Below are 26251 nucleotides of genomic sequence, written 5' to 3' on the forward strand. Positions count from 1 at the left end.
CAAAAATAAGGAATTTCTCCAGATAAACAAGGGACAAAGAACACTAAACCCTCCTACAATCAACCCCATAGGGTCCACCTGCAGAGCAGAGGACTCAAGGCAGGGAAACATGGATATAAATTGAGGCCACTGGTTATCTTCATGATGAGGAAAAACCCAGTAATGGGCCATGATGAAACATTAATGTGTGTTAATTTCAGTACTGGTTAATTTCAGTCTGTGCTCAGTGTGGGCTGTGTGACACGCCCGTATACATTCATTCATGTATGCAGAGAGAGAAACACAAATTATTGATGTGTTCTCTGCAAATAGACCAGCAGTGACCTGAACTCAGAGAATGAAATATAGGCTGTGAGATTGACAGTGTTTCCTCTGATGCTGTCTGACGGCCTGATTCTGTATGTTACTCTCCATGTTTTGGAGTGTTTTGATCATCTTGGGGCACCTTGATCTAAAAGTTCACATCGTGTGTGTCGGAAACTGAGCCGGCTGTTTGTGTGGGATCAAAGATGGTACAGATTGGATGCCATGGTTACTCAACACCACCCTGCATCACATACTGTTGTCACGGTAACAGTTGCAGGAATGAAAGGTGCATGTGACGTAGATGAGAAGGCGCAGCAGTGTAGACACAAGCTGTATTGATCTGTTCTGCTTTGAATGACACCAGGTTGTGACTGGATCATACAAAGAGCACCACCGGCAGCAGCAGGACTCTTTTACTCCTCCAATGACTTGCTCTACACTCCATCCTACATAGGCTATTATTAGTTACTGTATTGTTTGAGTATTGTTATTGCCAATAAAAACTTGTATGTGATATTTACTCAAAAATGTAGCAAAAAATTAGAAGCTCCGTCCAAATTTACCTTCAAATCTGATTTTAAGCAACTAAATTTAACCATTTAGAATAAATGCAGACATATTCTTGTGTTATAATCAGCATGAAAACATGATATGACCTGATAAGAGGGTCATTTTGATTTAAAACTGTCTATAAACAAAGACCAAAGCTGAAAATGAAGATCCACTGTGATGATACAAGGAAAACAACTTGATGTGTTTCATGAATTTAAATCGCTAGGTGTTTTTTCAATTAAAAACTCTGCTTTAAACAACAAATCAGGAACAATTTGAACAGAATTAAATTTACATGCTCAACTTTAGATATATTAGAATCAACACATGAATCAGCTAACTTGTATTTCAACACAGTATGCATGTCACATATGACCTACTGTATGATAAACTGGGCACTGGCATGAAGACCATTGTAAAACCAGTAGAAAAAAAAACATCATCAATGTGGAGTCTTAAAAAAATTAAATGATTTATTAAGCTGAGAAAATATGATTAAATATGCAGATTTTTTCTTGGTTTTCATTTGCCTCCACGCCACTTTAGTAGAAGTAGGGATGAACAACACCAACATTTTTCCCTTTCTATTCGGTACCATTAGTTCATGGTACATTTTCATAGCAATACTTTTTGCCCCTTTTTAGGAAAATCACAACTGTACAGCATGCATTTATATCCATGGCAATATTAATTACATATAAAATGCTGAAAGCAGAAAAAAATGTTCTTAAAATTGTAATAAAAATAATTACTGTATGCAGTTAAGTAAAATGAAGTGATGCATGATGTTTAAAGGTCCCGTGTGTAACAAAATCAAAGCTCCCTGACGAATAAATGTAATTTATTATTAAAAACTGTGACTCTATTGGTATCTAATCACTTTGCCAAAATAACTGATGTGTTTTTTTTTTTTTTTTTTTTTTTTTTGTTGTTGTTTTTGTTTGTTTGTTTGTTTTTTCTTTTAGAAAGAACCATTTATATCTAGTTGCCCTGGGCCTATGTGTATAGCTGCTGCCATATTTATGCCACCATTTTTACTACGGTGTCTCTGAATGGACAAACAATTCTGTGTGTGAAGTGAGAACCCTCTGAGCTTTAAAACTGCAGCACCAGCTTTCTTCAATAGGAGCATCATTTGGGATAAGAAACGCATTAACATGACCATAGAAAAAGACAGTACACATGTTGTTGAAGTAGTTACCTATCGCCTGAGGCCTCTGTATCCACATGAAAACATGTTTATGTCTGGAGTCATTTTGGCCATTCACAGCCACCGTACATTTAAACCTGTGCTTGACATTTGAGTTCATTTTTATGCCCATCTTTTCCACTAGATGGCAGTAATTCCTACACACTGTATCTTTAAAGTTATAGACTATTATGAGATGTTAAGTAGCCCTATTAAACATAACCTTGCTGCAGTAATTCAATATAAAACCAAAATCAAAGGATCTGGTGATAATTCTGAACCTGCCACCAAACTGAGAAGATACAACTGTAATTAGCTACATGTCTGGCCACAGTGTCAACGCCAACACACTTTATCTGGAGTTTTATCTGGAGGGTTTGTGTGTGTGTGTGTGTGTGTGTGTGTGTGTGTGTTACATCAATACAACCACATTCTTGATTATAAGACAGCATTTGATTACAAAATGATCACATCAACATGGCTATTGGGACACTCACCCTCCTGTATTTACTTCTGTTTACATGAAATCCAGCTGGAACAACCTGATTAAAATAAAATAAAATTGAAAGTTGCAGCCACAAGGAAATATAAGCCGTAATTATCCACTTCATTTCTTATAAGATGGTCCAGTGTATTCTTTCCTAAAGCAAATAATAAAGAAAGCACTGAGGCTTCTTTCCTTAGAATTTGAAGAATTTGACCAGCTCTTATTCTCACTGCCACTTAGATATTTCTAGGTCATTTCACTCAGTAAGAAGAGCAATAAAAATCTCTTCGAGTAGAGCCAAGGTCTTTTCAGCAGTCTTTTTTTTTTTCTTTTTTTTCCCTTGAAAAGCACAAGATACTAACAGTAGAGACTGTGAATGTATCTTGTACTATGTTTCATGTAGGGATGGAAGCACAGTCTTGTAAGAAATTCTCTCATTTAGCTTCCATTTACTACCCTTGTTGTTAGATCCTATTTTCTTTGGCTAAAAATAGTCTAATCTAGTGAAGAAAAAGAAGAGATAGAGGGGAAAAAAGTGGGGTGGGTGAGTGGTCCATGAGTCAAGGAATAAAGTATGCAACATGATAATTAACATTCAACCCTTTTGGTGCAAAGTGAACAAAGTCTAATAGTTATAAATCCATTCACCAATGTGTTTATTGTATGTAACTACTAGTTATTACTGTGCAAATTCACCTTATTAGAAACTCTAATGAGGATCCAGAAAGAAATTAATCTCAAGATAGTAGAAAGATGGGACGCGCCCGCCTAAAAAAATAACTTTTCTTTATCAGTTCTTGTGTTACTTGGTATTTCCTTTGGAGATAGCGATTGTTTTGGAGGCAAGCCACAGTTTACTTAAGTTAAAATGTAATTTAACATACAAAAGACAAATGAACTCAAAATTACGTCTAAACAAGACAAGTAGTGATGTCATGTTTACTTTCTCTAAAGCTTTTTTCAACTTTGCCTATGACAGTGAACATTTTAAATTGTACAAGTTTCTAATTACTGACAAGTCAAACAGATGTGGGTTTTGATTTAGTTTTGCTGAGGAAATTTAAAAAAAAATATTAAAATGGCTTTTCTTTTAGTTGAAGGAAGTTGATTTTAGATGGCAGCCATCTTGGATTGCAGGACTCCAAGTATTTGGAATAATTGTGTTTCTGCTGTATAGTCTTTGGGTATTTTAGTGAAAATTACATAATGTCAACATGATTTATTTTAAAACATGCACTTTATTTATTTAGGCTACTTTTTAATATTTAGTCTGCACTTACTTTTTTGTTTAAAGTTAGTTTTACACAGGCAAAGGTTAGCTAAGTTTAAATGTAACCACACTAATATCATTAGTTTTAGCGTAAAATAGACAAAAATAATCGGTGAGTGAGTGTAAAACTACGTTTTCTCCTTGTTCTGCTCATGTTTTGTGGCGGTGAAGAGGATTTCTTCTGGTTTCACCACATGCGGATAACAGCGACACCTGCGGCGGGTCGCGGGACTGCGTTGCAGCACAGCGGCACTTTGCAGGCGGCTGCTGATGGAGTAGGAGGGATAAGGCTGCTGTATTCATGGCCGTAAAGAACTGTTTGTCTGCAGCAACAGCATCAGCAGTGTTTATAAAGGCGCTTTGTGCATAGCTAATCCGCTCTGATGTCACGGTGCAGAAGGAGGGGCTGAGCTTTCCGCTTTAATCCGAGCAGGTTGTCTGGAGGGACAAACCGAGCCGAGCCGGGGGAGAACGCATAGGGACACGGGGGCTATGTGTGCTACAGCAGCCGGAGCTGGGCCTCTCCTCCGCTGACATGCAGGTAAAAGAGCAATAGTCTCTTCCGACAGTCGGTAAATGAAGGGGAACGTGGGTTTTAGGGTGGTTCAGGGTAAGGGCGGCGGTATGGGAACGTGTTCGGGTCATTTTATTGATGGCGGATCCTGCACCTGCGGAGATTTACCGTGTTCACGAGGGAGAGGGAGGCTCATGGACAGGTGACAGCTTGTACATTGTTTTTCTTTTATACATGTAAAGGATCCTGCAAATCAGGATGCAACGAAGGACATATATATGACAGCAAATACGCACCACAAAATATCTACAATAACACTGGTCATACCCTGGAAAATAAACGCATTTCATTGAGATATAGTGCAAGAGTGATCATAGATTTAGAAATAGTACAAAATAAGAAGCTTTTTGCTCTTTTTTTTATTATAGTAAAACCGTTAAAGGACATGGGTGGTGGTTTAGAAGCCAGTAAGCCTTAAAAATGAAAACACTTGCCAGTTCTTGCTCATGCATGTATCACCTCCCACTAGAGCATCAGAATACACAACATACACAATGCATGCACTGTGCTAATTGATGCATCTCTACGTGGACCATATGCTTGCTGAGTGATTGTGTGTCATCATGTGGTGAGTGTTTGCAGAGAGACAGAGAGGATGAATCATGCTTTCTGAAATAGACAGAGGGCACCAGTTCTGCAGCATCTTCCTAAATGAACTCAGGTAATATTAGTGATTATTGACATCAAAGTCTGGCAGCTATTACTTGGTCATAATAAAATAAAAGAAAAAGTGAAGAAATTCAACTTTTTTTTTTATCCTAACAGCAATCCAAACACCAAATGTATTTAGTGTACATTGGTATATACTTGATAAATAATCTAAATTTAAACTCAAAGAAGATATAGTTCTGTATAAAACTTGAAACTCTGTCATAAAACCTGTTCATTTCAAGCAGTCAGCTAATGTTTGAATGTTAAGTTCCTAAGATTTAGGCAGTATTTGGATCTGGATGAGGAAGAAGTTTAAAGTCATTATTAAATGGCTGTTTGTAGTACTATAAGGTGAAATGGACTCAGTATGGAAGCTAAAACCGGCCATTCCTTCAAATATTTATTTAAGATGCTGTAATCTTGAGATTTCATGTGATTATAGGGATTAGTACCACCACAAATTTCCTGAATATAAACAATTTAATTCACAACAGCCTGAAACGATCTAGATTAAATCCGATTTGATTCAATATTGATTCATTTACAGATTTTTATGTAACACAAATGTTTCTTGAATATTAAAGACATTCTCAGATAACTACTTTACAAAACACTGAGCCCGTTTACATGACAGTATAAATCAGATATCTGGGAGTAATCAGATTACTGTAATGATCTGATAAGGACACGTCTACATGCACTTTTAAAATGCAGTATTTGATATGTCCATTTGTCTACCCTCACGCTTATTACAAAGTAGTATCACAGCATAGTCCTCCACTTTCTGATCGTTCATCACCATCTGAACAGCACTATGTACATTTTATGAAGACAATATGGCCGCCGTCCGTGTCAAAGAACCTGCTGCTTAAATAGTAGGCCTGCACGATATCAGTAAAACTTGTGGTAGAAAATCATTGTTGCATATTAAAGGCTGGATTGTACTTCCGGACTTGTGCATGCTAGTTGATTGCAGAGCTTCCTTTAATTGATTAATATATGTGCGCTTCACCTGTTTCAAGGCAAAGCGTACGGATACATTTTTTATCTTCTGTGCTGCCTTAAGAAATAAAAAAATTAGTTAATTCTAAGTTCATTTGAAAAAATCTGGAACTGATTTGGCTAAATAATTAGATAATTAAAAACATCTTGTTTTTGATTATTTAACATGTGTTTGGTTTGTTACTGGGACACATTATTCATTAATTTTTCTTTCTTTGCCATCACCAGTCTGTCAATTATTGATTTTTCTGTGTAATAATTTACTTTAAGATAACAGCAGAACAATTTTTAATCTTTTTGGGATTTTTTTCCCGATTTCCAGACATTTAACGGTCTAAACACCGTTAAAAATGATGCTCTAATAGCTTTTCTCTGCCATTTAGCTCTAATATTGGACATATTGTAAAGATTGTTAATAGTAGATAATGGATTTAAAAATTCAGCATCTTACAAGTGTGTGTAGCAGTCACGAGTTGTTGTCAGGATATGTTTGTCAGTGTAAGATCAGTAAGTTAATGGGCTAGTAAATCCCCCAGTGAGCAGCTTTCACTGCAGCCTGACAGATGGAAGAGCAGTGCTCTGCTCCCAGTTCTGCAGGCCTGGCTCCACAGACGGCTGCCTTGCTACCGCCATCTGTGACCCACCAAACCCCTTCTCTGTGACTCCCCAATCAGTGTAACCCACTCGTATTAACCCCAGGCAGAGCGCAGCATTGGCCATCCTGGGAGTCTGCTTTCACGCCTGCTGTGTGCCATCCATCGGGGAAGTTGTGGTTTAAGCTCATATTACAGGGTGAACATGAGACTGTACCCTCTGTGGCTTATCTAAATATTCAATTCTACAGCAAAAACGTAAATGAATGCAGATCTGTGCACCATCTGCTGTCTCTTAATCTAGTATTAACTAGTTTAGTTAGGTTGCCTCTAAGTCAGTGACTCAGTTTGTTGAACAATTAGCTGTCAGTAAAGTTCTTATAAAAGAAAAATTTCCCCCTTTTTTCCCTTAAAAATATCTGAATGCTCACATGTAACATACTGGCACCTGTTAAGCCAAAAGGGTCTTTTTGGGGTGTCTGCTTGAAAATGAAATACCCAAAATAATCGATTATTTCTCCGTAAATATAAACGCTGTGTAAACTCTCTTGGTAGCTAAATAAAGCTAACAGCTGTGAGAGTGGGTTTTAGAAGCATCACCACAGATGCTACTGTGTTAAAGTAAATGAGAATGAAACTGGAAAAAACCAAGAATTTTCTCTTTGTCTAAATTGTTTTTATTTATTCATTTGTTTTTGCGTATTGTAGTAAATAACCCCACAGCAGTGGACAAAAACCTCCAGGAAAACTCGAGTCAGCATGTGGACATTATCTGTGCAAAGATTGATGGTGCAGAAGTGGAACAGAGTAAAGTTACAGAGGTTTTAGTAAAGATACGGGTAGGTGGTTTTCACTTCGTTTCATCTTAGCACTGAGACCGTCGTCATCCGATGAGGGATCTTGGTATCATCACCAGTGTGTCATCAGCATACGACATCTGACACACAGTTAATACTTTTTCTAATAAAACTAGTTTTACTTCCGTTTCCTGTGACTTGGTAGCTCCTTTTTGTTTTTCTGTCTTTCTCACAAATAGATCAATCATATTTTTCCCCAGCATCCTTTCTCGGACCTTTTCATTTTGAAAAAAAAACTCTAGTTTCTCATCACAACTGAGTATTTGGCATCTAAAAAGCCAGATATCTCTATGATAAGTTAACAAGAGGTGGAAGTTGGACTCACAGTAACAAAAATGAGTGAGACTCAGCTGCAACAGGAGCTTTGATCCTGCAGGTGTAGTTTATATACATCAAACATGGACTCATGCACATGTTTATCAGATCCATGGGACCTCAGATTGTCCTGCTGAAGTCTGTAGTCATTAATGGAAGCTTTTGCTCCTCAGTCCATCATGTGGCTTCTTTTTTCTCTGACTTTTTGTGTAATTGTATACAGAGCTGCAGAAGCCTTACATTAAATCAGAATTACCTTTATAATCAGTTGGAGGTGAAGGAGTTTACACTATATTCTCCTCCTCAGACCAGTTAATCTTGTTTTTTAAGATTTCTACCAGTCAATTTGTAATAATCTGAATTTTAAAGGGGCTTAAAATCAGTTAATTTAGTCTGGCTTCACATCCATATATATATATTTATATATATATATATATATAGTTGGGATGAAAGACAGAATCTAAAGGAGACTTTTTAAGGATTTTTAAGTTATTTTAATATTAAAGAGCAGAGTGTTATGAAATAAGCTCGAGTGAAATATATTGAGTGGTAGTAATAGCTTTTAACCTTTCAAGCTGGTCTTTGGTAACTATCTTCTCCTCTTAAATCAGAGTTGTACCCGTACCAGAGATGTTCCTTCTCAGGAATGATGAGAGATAACCGATGAAAACCCTGTTAGCATTGTCGTATGAAAAAATATAAACCAGATTTGCTGTTCCTCATCCACAGAGCCCATTTATTATTGAGAATTCTGCCCTATCTGTTCCTCTCCGTCAGGTCTTATCAGATACCAGATAAAGATCCCTCCTTGTCCTCCTGCCCTGCCTCCTCCTCATCCTCCTCATCCTCATCGTCTTTTTTTCTCCCATCTTGTGCCATCTGCCAGCTGCTGGTGGATGGATGAATGTGGTGCAGATTAAAGTGCATTGCTTCCCAGGGGATTAAATTTTTTGCTGTTAGCGGTACAGAGACAGGGAGTGCCCAGTGTGATGTTCATTATCATTATAATTCATTTTTCTAGAGACGCTCCAAACAATTGTTGCCCATACACTATAAAAATGAAGGATATATAATTAAAGTCCCTATAAAAACAAATTTGAAGATCATCTACACACCAGTATGTGGCTTAAAAGTGATGAAAAGTAGCGTCCTATTAAACCTTCTGTTTTTTTTTTATAATTCGCCCAAACTAATGCAGTTTAGGCCCCAGAAGCCAACAAATTGGAGCACTTTGGGTTTTTCAGAGGGGCTCGTCCCTCCCTTTTACTGTTTTTGCAGTCATATTTAATTACATGTGCATCAAATAGCTCAGTAATTGTTGGAAATCAGCTGGTGAGGTTGTTGCTAACATATTTCCCATTAATCTGTTTAATGTAATAGCCTGTCTAACAATGTCTAAAGGAGAAAGGTGTTGATATCTGCTTTGAGCTGTTATATACTTTTTTCAAAGGGGTTTTTAGAGGCTGTGAGATGTTTTAGTTCCTGGTATCTCTGCATAGTTTTACATGCACACAGTGTGAGAGTGTATGGAAATTCAACCCTTGCACAAATTGTAGAAATTGACCTACATACTGATGAGGCAATTTTTTTTGATAAAACAAAACAAACAAACAGAAAAAAAGATGTAAAACTGCACCATGGACAAATTCTGTAGGCAAGCAAAGGGAGTTAATTGTCCCAGCAAATAAAGTTTCACTGTTTTTTATTGTTTCATTACAAGCAAACAAAACAAAAACAAACTTCTTGCCTCCTGCTGCTTCCCCCCCCTCCGATTTAAAAAAAAAAAAAAGGAAGAAAACATCAGCCCACCCTGGTGCATGCAGGTCTTTGACCTGTTTACATATTTATAGATACGGTACCCATAAATATCAAATGCCTCACACAACTAAAAAAACAGACACTTAGCTAAACAAACATCTAAAATAGCCTAAACTGAAATATTAACAAAATGTTTAATTAAGAGATAAATAAAAAAAATCCGTCCGCTCAGCATCAGATTGCTTGAACGTATTCTTGGACCAGAAACTCCAGCAGATTTTACCACAAAGTGGAAGAAGTATGATGAACAAAGAGCTCAGAAACAGGAAAAGGAGATCAGGAAATGGTTAACTTTATTTCTAATAATCATTTTCATTTCACCACAGAACAATAAAACAGTGGCTTCTTTATTTTCTAAAGGATGATTAACAACAGTGAGGTTAGCCTGCATTACTCAAATTCTTTTAACTAAGCACACATGCATCTACAAAGATGTGTGAAATACCAGCAAAGATTAGGATCATCTAATTTCTCATCTCCGCCACCCTCCTATTTCTGACTCTGGAGTCATGTCTTAAAATGCACCCAGAGGACAGAAGATCAAGGAGACAGGAGGCTTTTTAGAGGAGCCATAGGGTGTCTTAAAGGGACACCGCACATCAATCCTGCTCTTGAAGTTGAATTAAAAGTGAATATTTGCTTCGTCTCAAATAGATTTAATTCTCATTTTAGAAAAATAAGTAAATTGAGAAGCTGTAACTAAATAAGTGAGGTGATAACGTGGGTTTAAAATGACGCTTCTCTACTGGAAGGAGTGAGATGGATAACGAGGATGTGATTGTGTGCAGGCTGTCAAATCAGATAAGAGTCCACCTCATCAGGTCCACTTTGCCAGTATTCCCCCGTTTTCCTTCAGAACTGGCTTAATTCTTGCCGTCATGGGTTAAAGAAGGTGTTGAAAACATTCCTCTGTAGATTTTGCTCCATATTGACATGACAGCATCACACAGTTGCTGCAGGTTTGTCGGCTGCATCCATGATGAGAATCTCCCGTTCCACCACATCCCAAAGGTGAGATCTGGTGACTGTGGAGGCTGTTGGAGTCCAGTCAACTCATTGTCACGTTCTAAAAACAGGTGGAGATTATTTGAGCTTTGTGACATGGTGCATTATCCTGCTGGAAGTAGCATCAGAAGATGCTCCACTGTGGTCATAAAGGGATGGACATGGTCAGCAACAATACTCAGGTAGGCTGTGCTGGTTAAACCAGGCCATGTTGGTAGGGGAGACTGGGGACAGTTGCAACAATTTTTTAATTTCTCTCAGTTAATCAGAGACCATTTGGATTAGACGTGCCAACTTTTTATATGTTGAACTTACATCTGTCTACTATTATCCCATACCATTTAAAGACGAGTACATATGACATATCGGTCACAGTATTTATTTGAATGGAATAAGTCAGATGTTGCAACTGACCCCAACCATGGGGACGGTTGCAACACCAATCAGGGACGGTTGCAACATTTTAAAAATACAGTAAATTAACTTTAGTTTCGTATTTTGAAATTATGTATGGTTTTATAATATTGTTTTATGATGATACTTTATAAGATTAATCAAATATTAGTGGAGTTATGTTTGTTTATGTGTGGAACAAAGGCCTACCTTGGGTCAATGTGCAGATGTTACAGATGCTATTCAATCTCGCCATATTTAATTGTTAGACAGGAAGAAGAGAACAATTTGCAATGCAACTTTTATTGAACATATATCTATTGTACAAAACTGCAACTGTATAAAAACCGATTTTTGAACCTTGGGTTTCCTAAAAGGTGAACAGATACCCCAAAATGACACAGCTTTTAAGCAATAACCAACCCTCATTCCCCCAACATTTCTGCTGGCTCAATGATTTTTTAACTGGTTCATTCTGAGTCACAGTTATGGTATGTGTAAAAATCACCTCCACCTGTGCAATCTTTATGTGCCCAGGACTTGCACATCCAGCATTGCAGCCACACTTCCCTGGATTTCGAGTAGCTTTCCAGGCACACAATGCAGACATGCAGAGTCTGACTCTTCTCTCTTTCTTTTTGGCTGATCTTTTGTTTTCTTTACACTTGTCTTTGTGGTTTTCTTTTCTCCGACTCTTTTTTTTTACTTCTGCTGATGATGTTTGATGCTTCTTCCAAAATACTGAGGGGAACCCCTCTTTCAGTAACCCTCTTCCTCACTCGTGGCATACTGAATACCAACATAATACATTTAAAATGATTATTTATTATTATAATTATTATAATATACTATTATAAATTATTAAATATATTATTATATTTTAAAAAATACTGTTGTGTGGTCTGTTTCGATATGGCTGCTTAGGTAGGGGACAGTTGCAACAACTTGTTGCAACTGTACCCTACCTGACAACTGTGACAGAACATCATTTGCTAGCTAGACACACTGTCCTTGACGCATGCTAACAATGTGACTTAGAAGTCAACAAAACAATGATTCAACCTAATTAAGTTTTGATTAATGAGCTGATGTTGTGATTGTATGAGTTTTGTTCTTTATGTACTGAGGAGTGTTTTTGTATCTCAATAATGGGCCCTTAGGCCCAGTGTGGAGATGCCTTTTTTATCCTCTCCAGCTTCATCTTACTCCCCTAATGTTACCTTTCACCTATATCTAAGTCAAGGAGCGCTGTAGAAACGGCTGCTCCGTCAGTCTGCCAGTTCCTGTTGTGTTATATGTTGTTTTGTCTAGTCTTGGATGGGTTGTACTGAAAACATGAATTTCCCTGCAAGGGATTAATAAAGTATTTCTGATTCTGATTCTGTTTAATTCATACAAAAGGCCAGGACAGTATGACAAAAACATAGCAGATGAAAAAGATTACTTTCATACCTCCAAAACAAGTTTTTTCCATAAAATGAAGCAGCAGATGTTAAATGTGACATCTGTGTTTCTGGTGGGGGGAGGGTCTACTTGAGCATGCAGTATGAGTGTTATCACTCTGGCATGTTTCTGATTGGAGGAATAAGACTTGTTGCAACCGTCCCCTGTTGCAACTGACCCCAGTCCCCCCTACTAAGGGGGTCAAAGTGGGCCAAGAAAATATCCTCCACACCATTACACCACCAGCAGCCTGAAAGGTTGATACAAGGCTGGATGGATCCATGCTTTCACGTTGCTTACGCTAAATTCTGACACTATCATCTGAATGTGGAGCTGAAATGGAGACTCATCAGAACAGCAACGTTTCTCCATCTTCTATTGTCCAGTGTTGGTGAGTCTGTGTGAATTGAAGCCTCAGTTTCCTGTTCTTAGCTGACAGGAGACACCCGGTGTGGTCTTCTACTGCTGTAACCCATCTGCTTAAAGGTTGGGCGTGTTCTGTGTTCAGAGATGGGGACCATGTCTACATGACTACATACACTCTGCTAACAATACACATGTCTGCCATGTGATTGACTGATTAGATATTTGTGTTGCTCATCAATTAAATTTCTTATTTTTCTTTCTCTGTTTCCCAGGTTGTGTTATGAGTGGTGTTTCTTTGAAGATGAGTGTGTTCTGAAGCCTGGAGTCAAACCACACTTCACTAATGAGCCACAAATATCAGGGAGACACGGCGGGGGAGGCAGGCGAGGAGGAGCCCCCGGCGGCCTCGGCCCCTCCCAGGAGCAGGCAGTCTAACGGGACCACTGGCGAACACCATGCACGTCGGTCCTGGAGGCCATGTCAGATGCTCAACCAGGATGGAGAAATGAACCCTCACCATCACCATTCTCATCATCATCCTCATCGTCATCACCACCACCCTGCAGGTCGTGGACCCCCTCGTCACCGCCGGCGACCTCCATCTGGACAAGGCCAGAGCCAGGGCCAAGCTCAGAGTCCTGGTGTGACCTCGCCTGGAGGTCCTTCTGAGAGTCAGGACGCCGAGCCACGTCCTGTACAGCAGTTCCGTCCTGCTGTTACCCGCTACCGTCGTCATGGCGACCCTAACCCCAGACTCAGAAACCACAGACAGAAGCAGCACTTCAGTGAGATCCAGGATTCTACAGCTGGGGTGGAGGAAAGAGGTGTTTCAGCAGAGGTACCGGAGCAGCCGTGCTCATCAGTCGACCCTGCAACGCATCAACTGCAGGACAGCGCTTCTCACCAGACTCCTGTCGCCGTGGTTACCCCGACCAATCTCTTAACTGGTCCTGCTGCTCAAAATGAGCATCTTCAACCTGAAAATGCTCCTCCTAAAGCAGAAGAGGATCTCCATGAGCATGAGGCTGAGCAAGAAGAGGAATCAAAGAACGTGAAAGATGGTGACAGAGAACAAAAAGACTTAATCGCAGCCTCCTCCAGTGGCAGCCATGACAATGCAGAACAAGCTGAAAGGGTGGAGGAGGACCAAGAAGACGTGATGGACAATGCAGAGGAGGATCCTGCAGCTCAGGGAAGTGAAATCACAGATCTCTGCTCGGATACGGAGAGCGCCGCCTCGCTCAGTATGGATGGACCCCTCCACAGCCCGCCACCGCTCCAGTCCCCAACTCCTCCCTCCTCTCCTGAAGTTCCACCATTCCCCCAGGTGGACCACTTCAGTGAGGACATCAGTATGAGCTCTCTGCCAGACAATGACCCTCTGCCTGAAGAAGAGGAAGAGGATTGCTCCGAGTCGTGTTCGCTGTCTCACTCAACCTCCTGTTCTGAGTCTTACCCAAAAACCTATGCAGACTTTTACACAGAATCCCACCAAAAATCTTACGCAGAGCCCGTCTATGAATCGTACTCCGAGCCCAAATCCCATCCTAATTCCTTTCCCGAGCCCCTAAAGGCCTCTTACCCTGAGTTACACAGGGAGCCTCGTCGGCAATCCAGCCGTAGGACGGAGCCTAACAAGGCCCAGCAGGAGACTCGCCCAGAGCCCTTTAGCCACAGACTGGATAACGTACAGAAAGGGGCCCCGTCCTCGCCTATAAGGCAGGGTCGAGATCGCTGTTCCCGCCAATCCCCTCCGGATCGCTCCGTTGGCTGCCGCCTGCACCATTACGACGGGCAGTCTGATGGTGAGGGAGACAGCGCAGATAAAAGCCCTCTTGCTAAAAGTGGCAAACAGGCACCCAGACAACCACAAACCCAAACCAAGACCTCGTCATCCGGGCAGATGAGCTCGGGTGAGACCTACAATGACCGGAGCGCGGTGGGAAATCCATCAGGGGAACCTCCAAAGGGCTCCGGAGACGCCATCAGCTTGGCAATTAAAGACATCAAGGAGGCGATTGAGGGAGTGAAGACTAAGACAGTGCGCTCCCCCTACACGCCGGACCAGCCCATGGAGCCGATCTGGGTGATGAGACAGGAGATCAGCCCCACGGAGGATGCATACCCTCTGCAAGCTACAACCGGTCATGTTAGTACGACTTCACATCACTTCAGTTTCACTTTTGAGTATTTTCTACACTCCTGATGGCTTGTTTGTTGCAGCTAATGGGGCGTTTCTTCTCTTTCTCAGTCTTCTCCTCACTCTCCCTCTCAGTCCGCTTCGGAGTCTCCATCCCGTTATGCCTCAGTTCCTCTTCGGGATCACACCAGTCCTCTGAGAGCCGAGTCTTCCCGGAGCCTAAACCCGCAGCACTACCACCATCACCACCACCAAGGCCACCAGTCCCAGCAGAGGGACGGCACTAGAACGTACGCACAGCCACAACAGTACGCACCGCCAACGCTGACTCAGCACCAGCCGTGTCAGCATCAGCAGCAACAGCCTCAGCAGTCGCAAACTCAAGCCCAGCCCCAGTCACCCCAGCAGAAACCGTCTGTCCAGGAGGTTAGTTTGCCTGGAATCAACACTCCTGAATACTAGAAACTTTAGAGGGAGTTCATTAGGAGCTGACAGGAGGCAAACTAATATTTGATTCCTTCTGAATTTGAAAGTGTTTGGAGAGTGATGCAGTGTTTGAGCAGACATAAGAAGGATCTGTTTTTTTTCTTTTTCTCAGATTCGCAGAGCTCTTCCTCCCTTTCCCACATTTGTTGACGGTGAGTCTATAAAAATCCGACTTTCATCCTCAGATCTGTCCCTGTTCTTTTAATCTGAGGGGATCAATGAGGAGACTCGTTATTAGCAGATGTGATGTTCACCAGTGAGGGGTTTGCTGGTTCAATGAAAGTACGTTTCAAGGTTGCAAGGAAGACTATCCATGTGTGTGTGTGTGTGTGTGTGTGTATGTGATTTAGCCCCCCACACACATCAGACATCAGATAGCGGCTGAAACAAAGAAACAAGTATGTGATGTGGTAAATGAGAGATGAAGTGAATAATGGTTGGATAAGGGAGAGAGGAGGATAGAAGGGTAAAGGGAATGATGGACGAGATAGGGGCGGAAAGGGAAGATGGAAGGATGGAGGTATGATGGAGGGATGAGTGGGTGAGAGAGAGAGAGGGGGTAAATGAGAGAGGAGGAGGAGGGTCAAAGGGGTAAGGGAGAGGAAGGGAAGAATAGGGGGGAGGACAGATGGGTGAGGTGCAGGGAGGGAGGATGGAAGGAATTTAAGTGGGAAGGATGAATAGCCGTGCAGGGATGGAGGAAGGATGGTTGGATGAGTGAGTAAAGGAGAGGGAGGGAGGATGGAAGAATAGCAGAATGAGAGAGGATGGCTGGATGGGTGGATGAATGGATGGATGGATGGGTGGATGAATGGATGGATGGATGGATCCCTTCTCCAGCACACCTGAATCAAATGAATGGCTCGTTAGCCTCTGCAGAGCTGAATGACGTGAATGAGGGAATTCAGCCATTTGATTCAAGTGTGTTGAAGAAGGCATGCACCTTAAAGTTGTATGATGTAGACTGAAGTTGCCCATCCCTGCTCTAGTACACGTCTGTGTGTGTGTTTAACAACCACATGTGGTTCGTACAGTCCCAGGACCGTGTGACCCTGAAGACCTAATTGATGGCATCATCTTCGCGGCGACCTACCTTGGCTGCACTCACCTGCTGTCAGAGAGGACGCCCACAAAAAGCGCCCGCATGCAGCAGGCCCAGGAGGCCATGAGCAGAGTCCGGGTGAGAACAGATGAAACATTCATTCTGTTTGTGTCATGATGGACCTTCGTAATCTGTGGAGGGAAGGAAGGAAGGAAGGAAGTACTAAGTATAAGAAAGAAAGAAATCCTCTTTCCAAGTTTAAATCATCGGTCCCTCGTCAGATCTTAAAATGAGATAAATAAAACCGATAAACAACAACACATTACATAACAAATAGATATAAATGTACTGGATTACCTATTTAGTTAACAACTTTGCACCAGTACAGCAATCTTAAATCAACTTTAACAATCTTAAATAAGCTTCACAAGCTTGATCAAACATGTAAAAATAGAACAAAACGTCTCCTTGTTCAGTCAGAGCCAGTAGGATATAACACCCAGTGCAAAATAATAATAACAAACAACGTCTTGACTACCTGGATTAAAATATGTAATAAAATAGCTGAAATTCAGGGTAAAAAAACAAAACAATAGCACCACTAGCTTGGTTGGTAGACATTTAAAATAAACTTCTGATCGGTTATTAATGTGTTTTAGAGCAAAGCTGCGTTCATCTCGCAGCGCTTCCACATTAGCACACATCAACTTATTAAACTTTGTCTCCGCCTTCTTTTTGGCACAAACACTTTGCAAGCCGGAGATCCGGGACGGTGCCGGAATACTTTAAGCCCTTTAATTAAACATCCATTACAAAAGCTGCTGAATAAAACAATAGCTTAAAAAATCGGATAGTCCCAGCTTGTCGAGCTTTTTCACACACATACCACTCAGTGTCGGTGACCTGCTCATGCAGGTTTTTCAGGCTTCTTAGAAGCACGTATCCATTGAATGTGTTGGCTAAGGAAGTGTGAAAAAGTTCTGTATGGCTGATCCTTATACTCGCTCCACTTTGAAAACAAACGTGAGCCTCCGCGTGGTGCATCGTTAGTGCACAACGTCACTCAAAGTGCACAGCATAGAATTACACGAATTACACTAAATAGATCCACGCCTCTGTATCAGACCCTCTGATACTGAAATTTCTGACGCCAATATCAGATCGGTGCATCCCTAATTACACTGTCTGTTAATATTTAACAAGGACATGTAATTATGGCTTTCGTCTTAGTTTTTATTAGAGGTGAAGATGCACAATATAGGCTCATAATATCAATAATAACTGCACTTAGAATAAACAAGCTTGGATGTTAAATGTCACAGCTCCTTTTATTTGCTTTCAGACCCCATTATTCATGGATGTAGCCAAGGTTCGCTTCACATTGCTCTTTTCAAGTCCCAAACCCCTCAGCAGGCAACGCAGCCAGCGGGCGAAACGTCTCCAGTTCTGAGTACAATGCGTCATCTTCGGATCACTGCCTCTGATCCAGAGTCTTACAGCAACGTCTCCTCAGCTCCACTGGATCTTATATAAACTGCTGTTCAGAGCTGCAGGGCGGCGGGGACTCCAGACCTCGCTCTCTCCTGCAGTCACAGTGGATGATGTCAAACACACATCACAAGAGGGGAGATGGTTTTAACTTTCATTCTCTGGGATCAAATGGGGTGTATCAGAGAGACGGTAGAGTTGAATCTAAAGGGATTTATGGTGTTTTTTACATAAGAAGGAGTAGCAGAGATTACATTAAATACACCTCACGAACAGCTGAATGTAAACAGCTGAAAGGCAAAGATTCGGGCATCCTGGTCAACATTTCTGTTACTGTTAACAAATAAGTTGATGAAAAGACCTTCAAAAGGCATAAAGTTAAAGGTGAAGCACTATTATTTTTGTTTTTATTGCAAACAAGGTGAAAAAGAAACGTTTGGCCACAATAAGCAATTGCATGTTCGGAGAAAAAGGGGCACCTGTTCAAGCATTAAGCACGGAGGGGGAGCAATCATGCTTCGGAGTTGTGTTGCAGCCAATGGCACACGGAGCATTTCGTAGGTAGAAGGAAGTACGGAAAAATTCCAAAGAAGCCCAAAGAGTAAAGGAGGTGAAGTAGAAAAGAAGATGGCTTTTACAAAAGGATAAAGATCCTAAACCAATCCAAAGAGCCATTTTTCCCTCAGCCAGCTAAATCAAACTTGTTTAGATCCACAGATGTTATGAGACCTTGTTTAGAAAAGGCAGCTTATAATTTCTGAGAAAATCTACTAAAGGAAATTTTTGAAGAACCACATTTATTTCTGTTTCTAGTTTTTAAAACAGGGGTATACAAGTGACATTTAAATAGGTCCAGTTAGGGATAAGACATTGCTCATCTTAAAAAGATGTAAAACAAATAAAAACTGTCTCCTCATGTTGCTCTGAGACCGTAAAACTGAAGGTCTTTGAGAGGCTGCATGATTCGCCCTCCAACACCCTCTCTTTCATACTCTTTATTATATATAGATTTTACATATTTCCTATTTATTAGTGCCCATTGTCACTGTTGCTTTGTCAAGTGAAGTTGTGCATGCTTGTGGGTAGGAGCATGCCGGTTCTGACCGCTGCGGTAACCAAGGAAACAGGGCTGTTTATGCTACTTCATGAAAAAAAGGAATGCAGCATTCACGTTTCCTGTTCCCCATCAATGGGTTACTGCTTCATTGTGGACAGCTGGGAGAGAATCAGGAGCTTCATAACAGAAGCAGGACAAGCCCAAATAAGCAACTACACTCAGGAAAATAAGCCCAAAACACACGACTGATGATGTTTGCAAGCGACAGAAAAACAAGCCCAAAATGCGCCGTCGTCTGTACCTCTGCCTTTGTTATATCTAGCTAGCTTTCCTTTTCCTTCTACCGTCTTGTTACCTGCCTCTTAAACTCCCGTCTGTCTGCCCTGTGCTGCAAAGTTTGCTGCCGGGAGCCTCACAGACTTAACTGGCTGAGTGTATCATGTGGGATGGCTTAACTCACATGCAGTAGGTCTGCGTGTTTCCTGACCACGGCCGTGAAGACTACAAAAGTTGCCCCAGTTAAACTAAAAGCGCCCATGTGGGACAGTCCATGTGGCCTGGGTCCAGATGCAGACCACAGTCCGCTTGTTAGTGACCTCTGCTTTAAAATAAAGAAAAACATAAAACTAAACTAAAAAAGAGGATAGACAGACTTTCTTCTATGGGATGTTGATATTTGTGAAAAATTATGTAAAAAACGTCCAAAAGAAAAATAGATAAGAAATTATATTACTGGCACTTTTAGTGTCTTATGTTGTGGAAATTCAATTCAATTATTCCATTCAAAAAACTGAAGAATCTCTTAAAAATGGCATTTGTTATTATATCTATATTTAAAAACATTATTTAGTTCTTTAACATTTTTAGCCATGTATTAAAAGTAGGGCTGGGTGATTAATCGATAAAATTGATAAATCCAATTTTCCATTTCTGGAGATTTATTTTTATGAAAATCTGGATTTTTTTCCATAGTTAGTTAGCAGCAGACTTAGCCCTCCATCCACACCAGAACGGTGTTTGTCTGACAGATTCTGACAGTGACCCTTCACTCAAGCCTGGGATTTAGATGTGCGTATAACTGCAAAGAGAAATGCTGCTCTCTATGCGATGCAAAGTCAACTTAGCCCACAAACCCTCGTTAAAAGACAACCTTAATCAGGGGAATTATTTCAGCAGTGGATCCTGTATGATAAGGATTCAGATGGAAAGAGATCACAGATGCATTGTGTTGCATATTTCTATGTAAGATATGAAGTCGTTTATATGGTGGAAAAGCTATGACATTATATGCTTTATTTTTGCTGGCATTCATTTATATAAACAAATAAATGTTTTTAATAAGTTTATGTTTTGTAAAAGAAAAGAAAAAAAATCTATTAAAATCGGAAATTGGATTTGGTTATAAAAAATCAGAGGTTTTATTTTTAGCCCAGCCCTAATTTACAAGCCGTTGTGGAAGGTCCAGAGGGCCACTTGTGGTTCCAGAGCCGCAGGTTGCAGACCCCTGCTCTAAACCATGGTGTCAAGCTCTGGTCTTCGAGTGCTGCAGTCCTGCAAGTTTTAGATGTTTCCCTGCTCCAACCCACCTTATCACATTAAATGGCTCACCTCAACACCTTTATGTTTAGTCCTGTCTAAGCATGTTGACCTGTTTGTCTGATTAAGGTGTGCTGCAGCAGGAGACATCCAAAATATGCAGGACAGCAGCTCTCAAGGACAGAGTTTGGACACCCCTGCCTAAACACACCTGAAAAAGCACAAGCTGAAGGTTTTACCACAGCTCTCACAGTCTCATGACCTAAACATCATTGAAAATCTGTGGATCGACCTCAAAGAGACGTGTAAGCAATAGGGTTGGGCGATATGTAAATTTTTTTCAATCGCCTATCGCCAGTCCAGCAAATGGCGATAGGCGATATATTCGCAGACGTGACGTCAGAACTTTTTTGCGCGCTGAACACCTGTTGAAGCAATTTAGAAGACAAAAATTCATTGGACTGAGTTTAAGACAGAAATCTTGTAAATGCAGTTGGCTACTAGGTTAAACGAAAAAAGAAGCCAGAATCTTTTTTGCACCACTGTGGTTATTTATTGTTTTAATGGAAGCGCACATGCTCCCAGCCCAAGGAGTTAATTTTATTTTCTATTGTTTTAGGTTAATCTATTGTTTCATTCACTTGGCCGAGTTTGAAAAATTGAATCACTGTAAAGACCCCATAAATAGGCTACAGTTATAGGTGAAAATAAAGAAGTTGGTCTTTGATTCCCACCATTGTGGTTATTGATTAAATAAACGTAATTAATTTCCGAGTAGCCTACTTCTGTCATTTTTTCTTTCTGTTAAGTTTGAGTAGCCTAAATTGGTGCTGCAATTGGAGGCAGGTCACACGCGGGGTGGGAGGTTATGCACGGTCCTTTAGTGTGTGCGCGTGTGCACGAGACTTCTGAAAGAAGGCAGCACCAGGTATGGAGAGAGGCTGGATGATGGAAAAAAAAAAAAAAAACTCCCGACACCTGCTGCACGAGCCACAGCGTGCGCCTGCGTTGTAGCTAACTAAACGTGTTGGCTCATGTACATACATACATATATATATCTCTCTTAATATCGCTCTTATATAAACGATCGTCGAATGGCTCAGCCTATCGTCGATGGTCGATACATTCGTTCAATCGCCCAACCCTAGTAAGCAAGACGACCAAAGTGGAAGACAAGAAGAACGAGGGAAACTCCCTCAAAGTAAAACAGAAAAACTCTTGGCTGGCTACAATATCATCTAAATAATATCATGAAACTAGACACTAACAAGCAGGTTCCTCAACCTTCGCCTTGGGTTCCTTTTCTGTCATAGCAGGAATGTAAAAGATTGGGAATATGTCACCTAACTTTATACCTTTTTATCTTGTACTTACTGAACTGTTGTTGGAATCAGAAATGTTGACCAGGGGTGCCCAAACCTTTGCATGCTACCGTAGGCTGAAACGGCCTAAGAAGCATTCAAACGTGGATCTGAGTGCGAGAGATGTGAGACGTTGAGTAACTCAGTCTGATTACATGGCCTGATTTTAAACATTTTAAACCTAATTTAAGTTGTTGTTTAAAAACAAGCAGACATCGTTAAATGAATTTCTGAAAGTAGCTCGACATCTAAGCTCGCAGCATGTCCGCTCTGTTTTCTGTCCAGAGAATCCTAATTTCCATCCGTGCACGCACAGCGGCCACATGATGAAACGGGCAGAAAACAAACAACATAACAAATATGTTATGACAGATGAGTCAAACAGTGTAAGCTGTTACCACGGTGACGCGACTGCTCGTAACAGAGATGCGCTGTGGCATCCACCAGAGGTCAGGAGTCAAACATGGCGGCAGGCAGATATACCGTGTGTGTCTGGGAGCTCGAACTAAAACAGTTTAAATATCAGATATCCATACGTCCGCTCAAACACTGGAAAACGGACATATTACCACTTTAAGACACATGTAGAAGCAGAACATCAGGAATCAGAGATGTAGGAGTACTTATTTAAAAGTAAAACAGCTGTAACAATACTTCAGCTCAATGATCAGCAATCCAAATAAAAAATATTGATCAAACATTAATACAGTATTCTTTTCTAAGAGAAAACACATTGAATGTTTACATTTTTGTTCTACAGCCAAACTTTCAATGCAGCTATCCGAAAGTGTGTAACTATGATAAAGTCAGACTACCTTGGTTATTATAACTAAGCTCTAATCTTTTCTAAATATTTGGTTAGACTCTAAATAAGAGGAAGGTTTGCCCTAAATTAGGCCCGAACGACATGGAAAAGAAATTCACCATGTTGTGATTTAACAGCAAGATGCAACCTGCTGCTAAACCATTGAAGCTTGAAGCTTATATTTCCTCTTCTTTTAGTAAAAACTAAACAGTCTGATGCTGTTTATCTGGTTTAGAACTCCAGCTCCTCATTTCTCCCTACATGATTTCTGATTTGCACATGCTCAGTTCCGCCCTGAAGCCGCACACGCTAACGTGTGAACACGCAGGTGTTACCAGCAGCAGACAGACTGTATGTAGGACAACATGTGGCTTCATCCACCTGAAGATCAGACAGAACATTGTTTATAGTCTCCCAGGGAGGTGAAGATGGGAGCACGGGTGTCCATCAACAAGCTGAATCTACCGTCATTGAACGGCTTGAAATGGACCCAACATTCTTACTAACAACACCATTTTATCTAGATCTGAACTTTAATAATATTTAGAGCGACTCAGTAAAACCATCTCTGTTCACTTCATTAGGACATTTCACAAGTTGGATTGTTTTCTGAATTTTTTTCCACATTGTTTCTGACATTTATGGAAAATTAGTCCATGAGTAGGTCCTAATCCTGAAGGTAAAGAGGATATCTGCTTCCTGAACTCAAATTGGGAGCTTGTTCTTCAGAGAGGGGCTCGATTACTGGCGTGCTGCCTCCCATTTTACTTTTAGAACTTCTAGGAACCAGGAAAAGATCCATCATGACCAAGCTTGTTATTCAGTCGCTCTTAATAAACAAGCATAGGTTACTTCGTCAGGAGGTTCAGTTCCAACCTCGCTCCAAACACACCTGATGTTTAAGCTGCTGTGGGACACAAAAACCAGGAAAGCATGCATCTGACTAAAAACCTTCCAGTTTCATAAGGAAACAGAAAGAAACAACAACCTCCTGCAGATTTGGGCCAAAACCTCACACATTCACTCACTGCACAGTTCCCGCAACAGCAGAGGTGTTGTTAGGAAACAAAGGCTGAAACACACACACACACACAGTTTTCTGACAGTATAATGACTCGGACAAGTATCCGCTGTAATATCGGTTCAGTCATTTTATCGTCCCTGATGGGAGACAGTTTACAGACAGGTTCTCAAGAAGAAAACATTACAACTCCTCTCACATCCAACATCACACAGTACACACACCGTAATCCTCCAATAAAATCAGCCACTATAAAAATTTAAAGAAGCTTTTCCACAGAGAACAGAGGAGTTTTTTATCCTTTCATGTGTGGCTCTGGTTTAAACCATCTTTGCTTGCACAATGTTGACTTACAGGTTTGCGATATTAAACCATCCAGGCTGTGGACTTAAACCCTGATCAGCAGGGCCGGTACAAATGCAGCCTAAATTTTAGATGAAAACACTGATAGATGGTTTCTGTACTGACTTTGACAATGCTGAGGTCTAACTGGGTTGGATTTGACTTTTCAAAAGACGGCTGCAGATCTAGACGGCTGTTTCCTCCACCACTGACGGCTCCGCGTTTAATCAAACAACTGTGGAGGGATTTATTGATTTCCTTTTTCCTCTTTTGGGCTCGGTAGTCAGGTTAGGTTGCTATTAATGTGACCAGCAGATGTCAGTAAATGCTACACATTCTTCCTTAAAGTGTCTATGATATGTCCAAAATCAGACAGACTGGAAGAAAATATTATATTTTGATTATTATTGATTAAATTGTTTTATATTTTCTTATATCTTCTTGTTATTTTCCTCATCATTTAGTCTTTTTTCTTCTTATTTAAGATACATTTTACAAGCTCTGGTCATAGAAGCACAGTTAGATTTGTTAGCATGGATTACTTTTCTCCCATGACTCGTTTGTCTCAGCTACAGTGTAAATTACTAAAAGAACAACTCCCCTTTCAAACAACAACATGCAGTTTTCTCGGTATTGTTGTTGTACAGAAACACAAATAACTGTTGTATATGTGCAACGGTAGCTAATTAGTGTTGTAGCTAGTTTCAGGTTGATTTAAAGCACTTATTTTTAGTGTACAGTTGTTTGTAATTTAATAATAGCAGGTTTAGAAAAGATAAATAAACCGTTGGGATGTTTAATGCCTGTATTTCAGTGTTAGAATGGAAGAAATGGACCAGGTTTTTCTCGTCAGACTCACATAAAACGATTTTTTTTGCATTTTTGATGCAGTTTGTGTGCATGGAGACGTAAATGCCTTCACAGCAAAAACCAACTACCCTGACGCATGTTGTTCAGCTCACACAAACAAGGAAGGCAAGGAAATTGTAGTTGTAGCACATCTCATACACAAGGCTGTTGAAGAGAAACAGTGAGACATATGATACAGATAGACTTCAGTGGGAAATACATCATCATCATCATCATCATCATCATCACGTCAGTTCAGAAATGCAAGAAAATATATTCAAAATGTCTTTGTAGCAAATAAATTTTTTAAGACCTGATTTAAAAGAGCTGAGCTTTGAATCAGACTTCAGGTGTTCTGGTAGTTTCATCCAGATGTTAGGAGCATAAAAACTAAATGTTTAGTTTTAACTCTCGTGATGGACAGTAAACTTGTGGCTCGTACGACAGCAGATCAGAGCCTTGTACACCAACCCTTAAAACTCCACTAGATCCCTGAATGCTTTCACTTATATTGTCAACAATGTCTCAGGAGCTTTAGTGTGTAACTCTGTGGGGTAAATTGTGATGGATAGATCCCTGATCTAAGAAAGTTTTCCAGGAATTTATATCCCACCCAGGAGGTTTACAATTCAGCCACTAATTATAATTTATTTAGAGACTCTATCTGGTAAATCCACAATGATCCATGATAACATTATTTATCACATTATCATCACAAAAAAGATCACTATCACTCCTATGTTGCCAAGAGACCTCTAATGTGACCTGAAAATGATGATGAAGCCACTTCCTGTCAAACTTTCCACCAATCAGAAAGCTTAAAATGATGGTAATGTCCAATCAGGAGCAGCCAAAGATCAACAAGTGTAAATAAAGTGTGTCTGAAAAGAGCAATAATGGTCTTTTTTGGCTGGAAAAAAGCCAAGAAGATGTTTTTGATGCAAAACCAAGCTGAGATGGAGTTGGTTTTGTGGGGATAGTAGATAAATATTAGCATAAATAACAGTAAATAGTAAAAATAGTATCTGTTCTGTTTGTTTCAATGTCAGTATTTTTTCTCCTGAAAGCCAAGACTTGAGAGAATGATGTGTAGAAGGTCACTGTTGATCTGTGTGTTATTTCTACAAAGTTCTGTTAGTAGTAAATTCAGTTTTGTTGTCTGTTTGTTGTCTTGGTCGGTCTTTATGGTGCTATATCTATTGATACATTAATTTTACATCATTTTAGCCTCATAATGTGACAACTGAGGCTGTCCTGAAAAAATAATGTCTGTGTGTTGACTGGGATCAAAGGGTTGGGCTAT

At 40.4% G+C, this 26251-nt stretch overlaps 1 protein-coding gene across 2 annotated transcripts in view; it reads left to right on the forward strand.

The window, feature by feature from the left end:
* Positions 1-4052: 4052 nt before the first annotated feature.
* The window catches only part of LOC121629980 (amyloid-beta A4 precursor protein-binding family A member 1-like), a 30819-nt gene continuing 8620 nt past the window's right edge, over positions 4053-26251 (forward strand). Inside the window, exons 1-5 of one of the 2 annotated variants that reach the window (XM_041969972.1) lie at positions 4053-4345; positions 13094-14970; positions 15073-15387; positions 15560-15599; positions 16482-16627. In XM_041969972.1, coding sequence (XP_041825906.1) covers positions 13165-14970; positions 15073-15387; positions 15560-15599; positions 16482-16627 — 2307 coding nt within the window. In that variant the 5' untranslated portion in view covers positions 4053-4345; positions 13094-13164. Of the gene's footprint in view, positions 4346-4388; positions 4521-13093; positions 14971-15072; positions 15388-15559; positions 15600-16481; positions 16628-26251 lie in introns of those variants that run through there. The other variant, XM_041969973.1, reaches the window with a different exon arrangement.

This window comes from Melanotaenia boesemani, chromosome 19, assembly GCF_017639745.1.
Source record: "Melanotaenia boesemani isolate fMelBoe1 chromosome 19, fMelBoe1.pri, whole genome shotgun sequence".
NCBI classification, from domain to species: Eukaryota; Metazoa; Chordata; class Actinopteri; order Atheriniformes; family Melanotaeniidae; genus Melanotaenia; species Melanotaenia boesemani.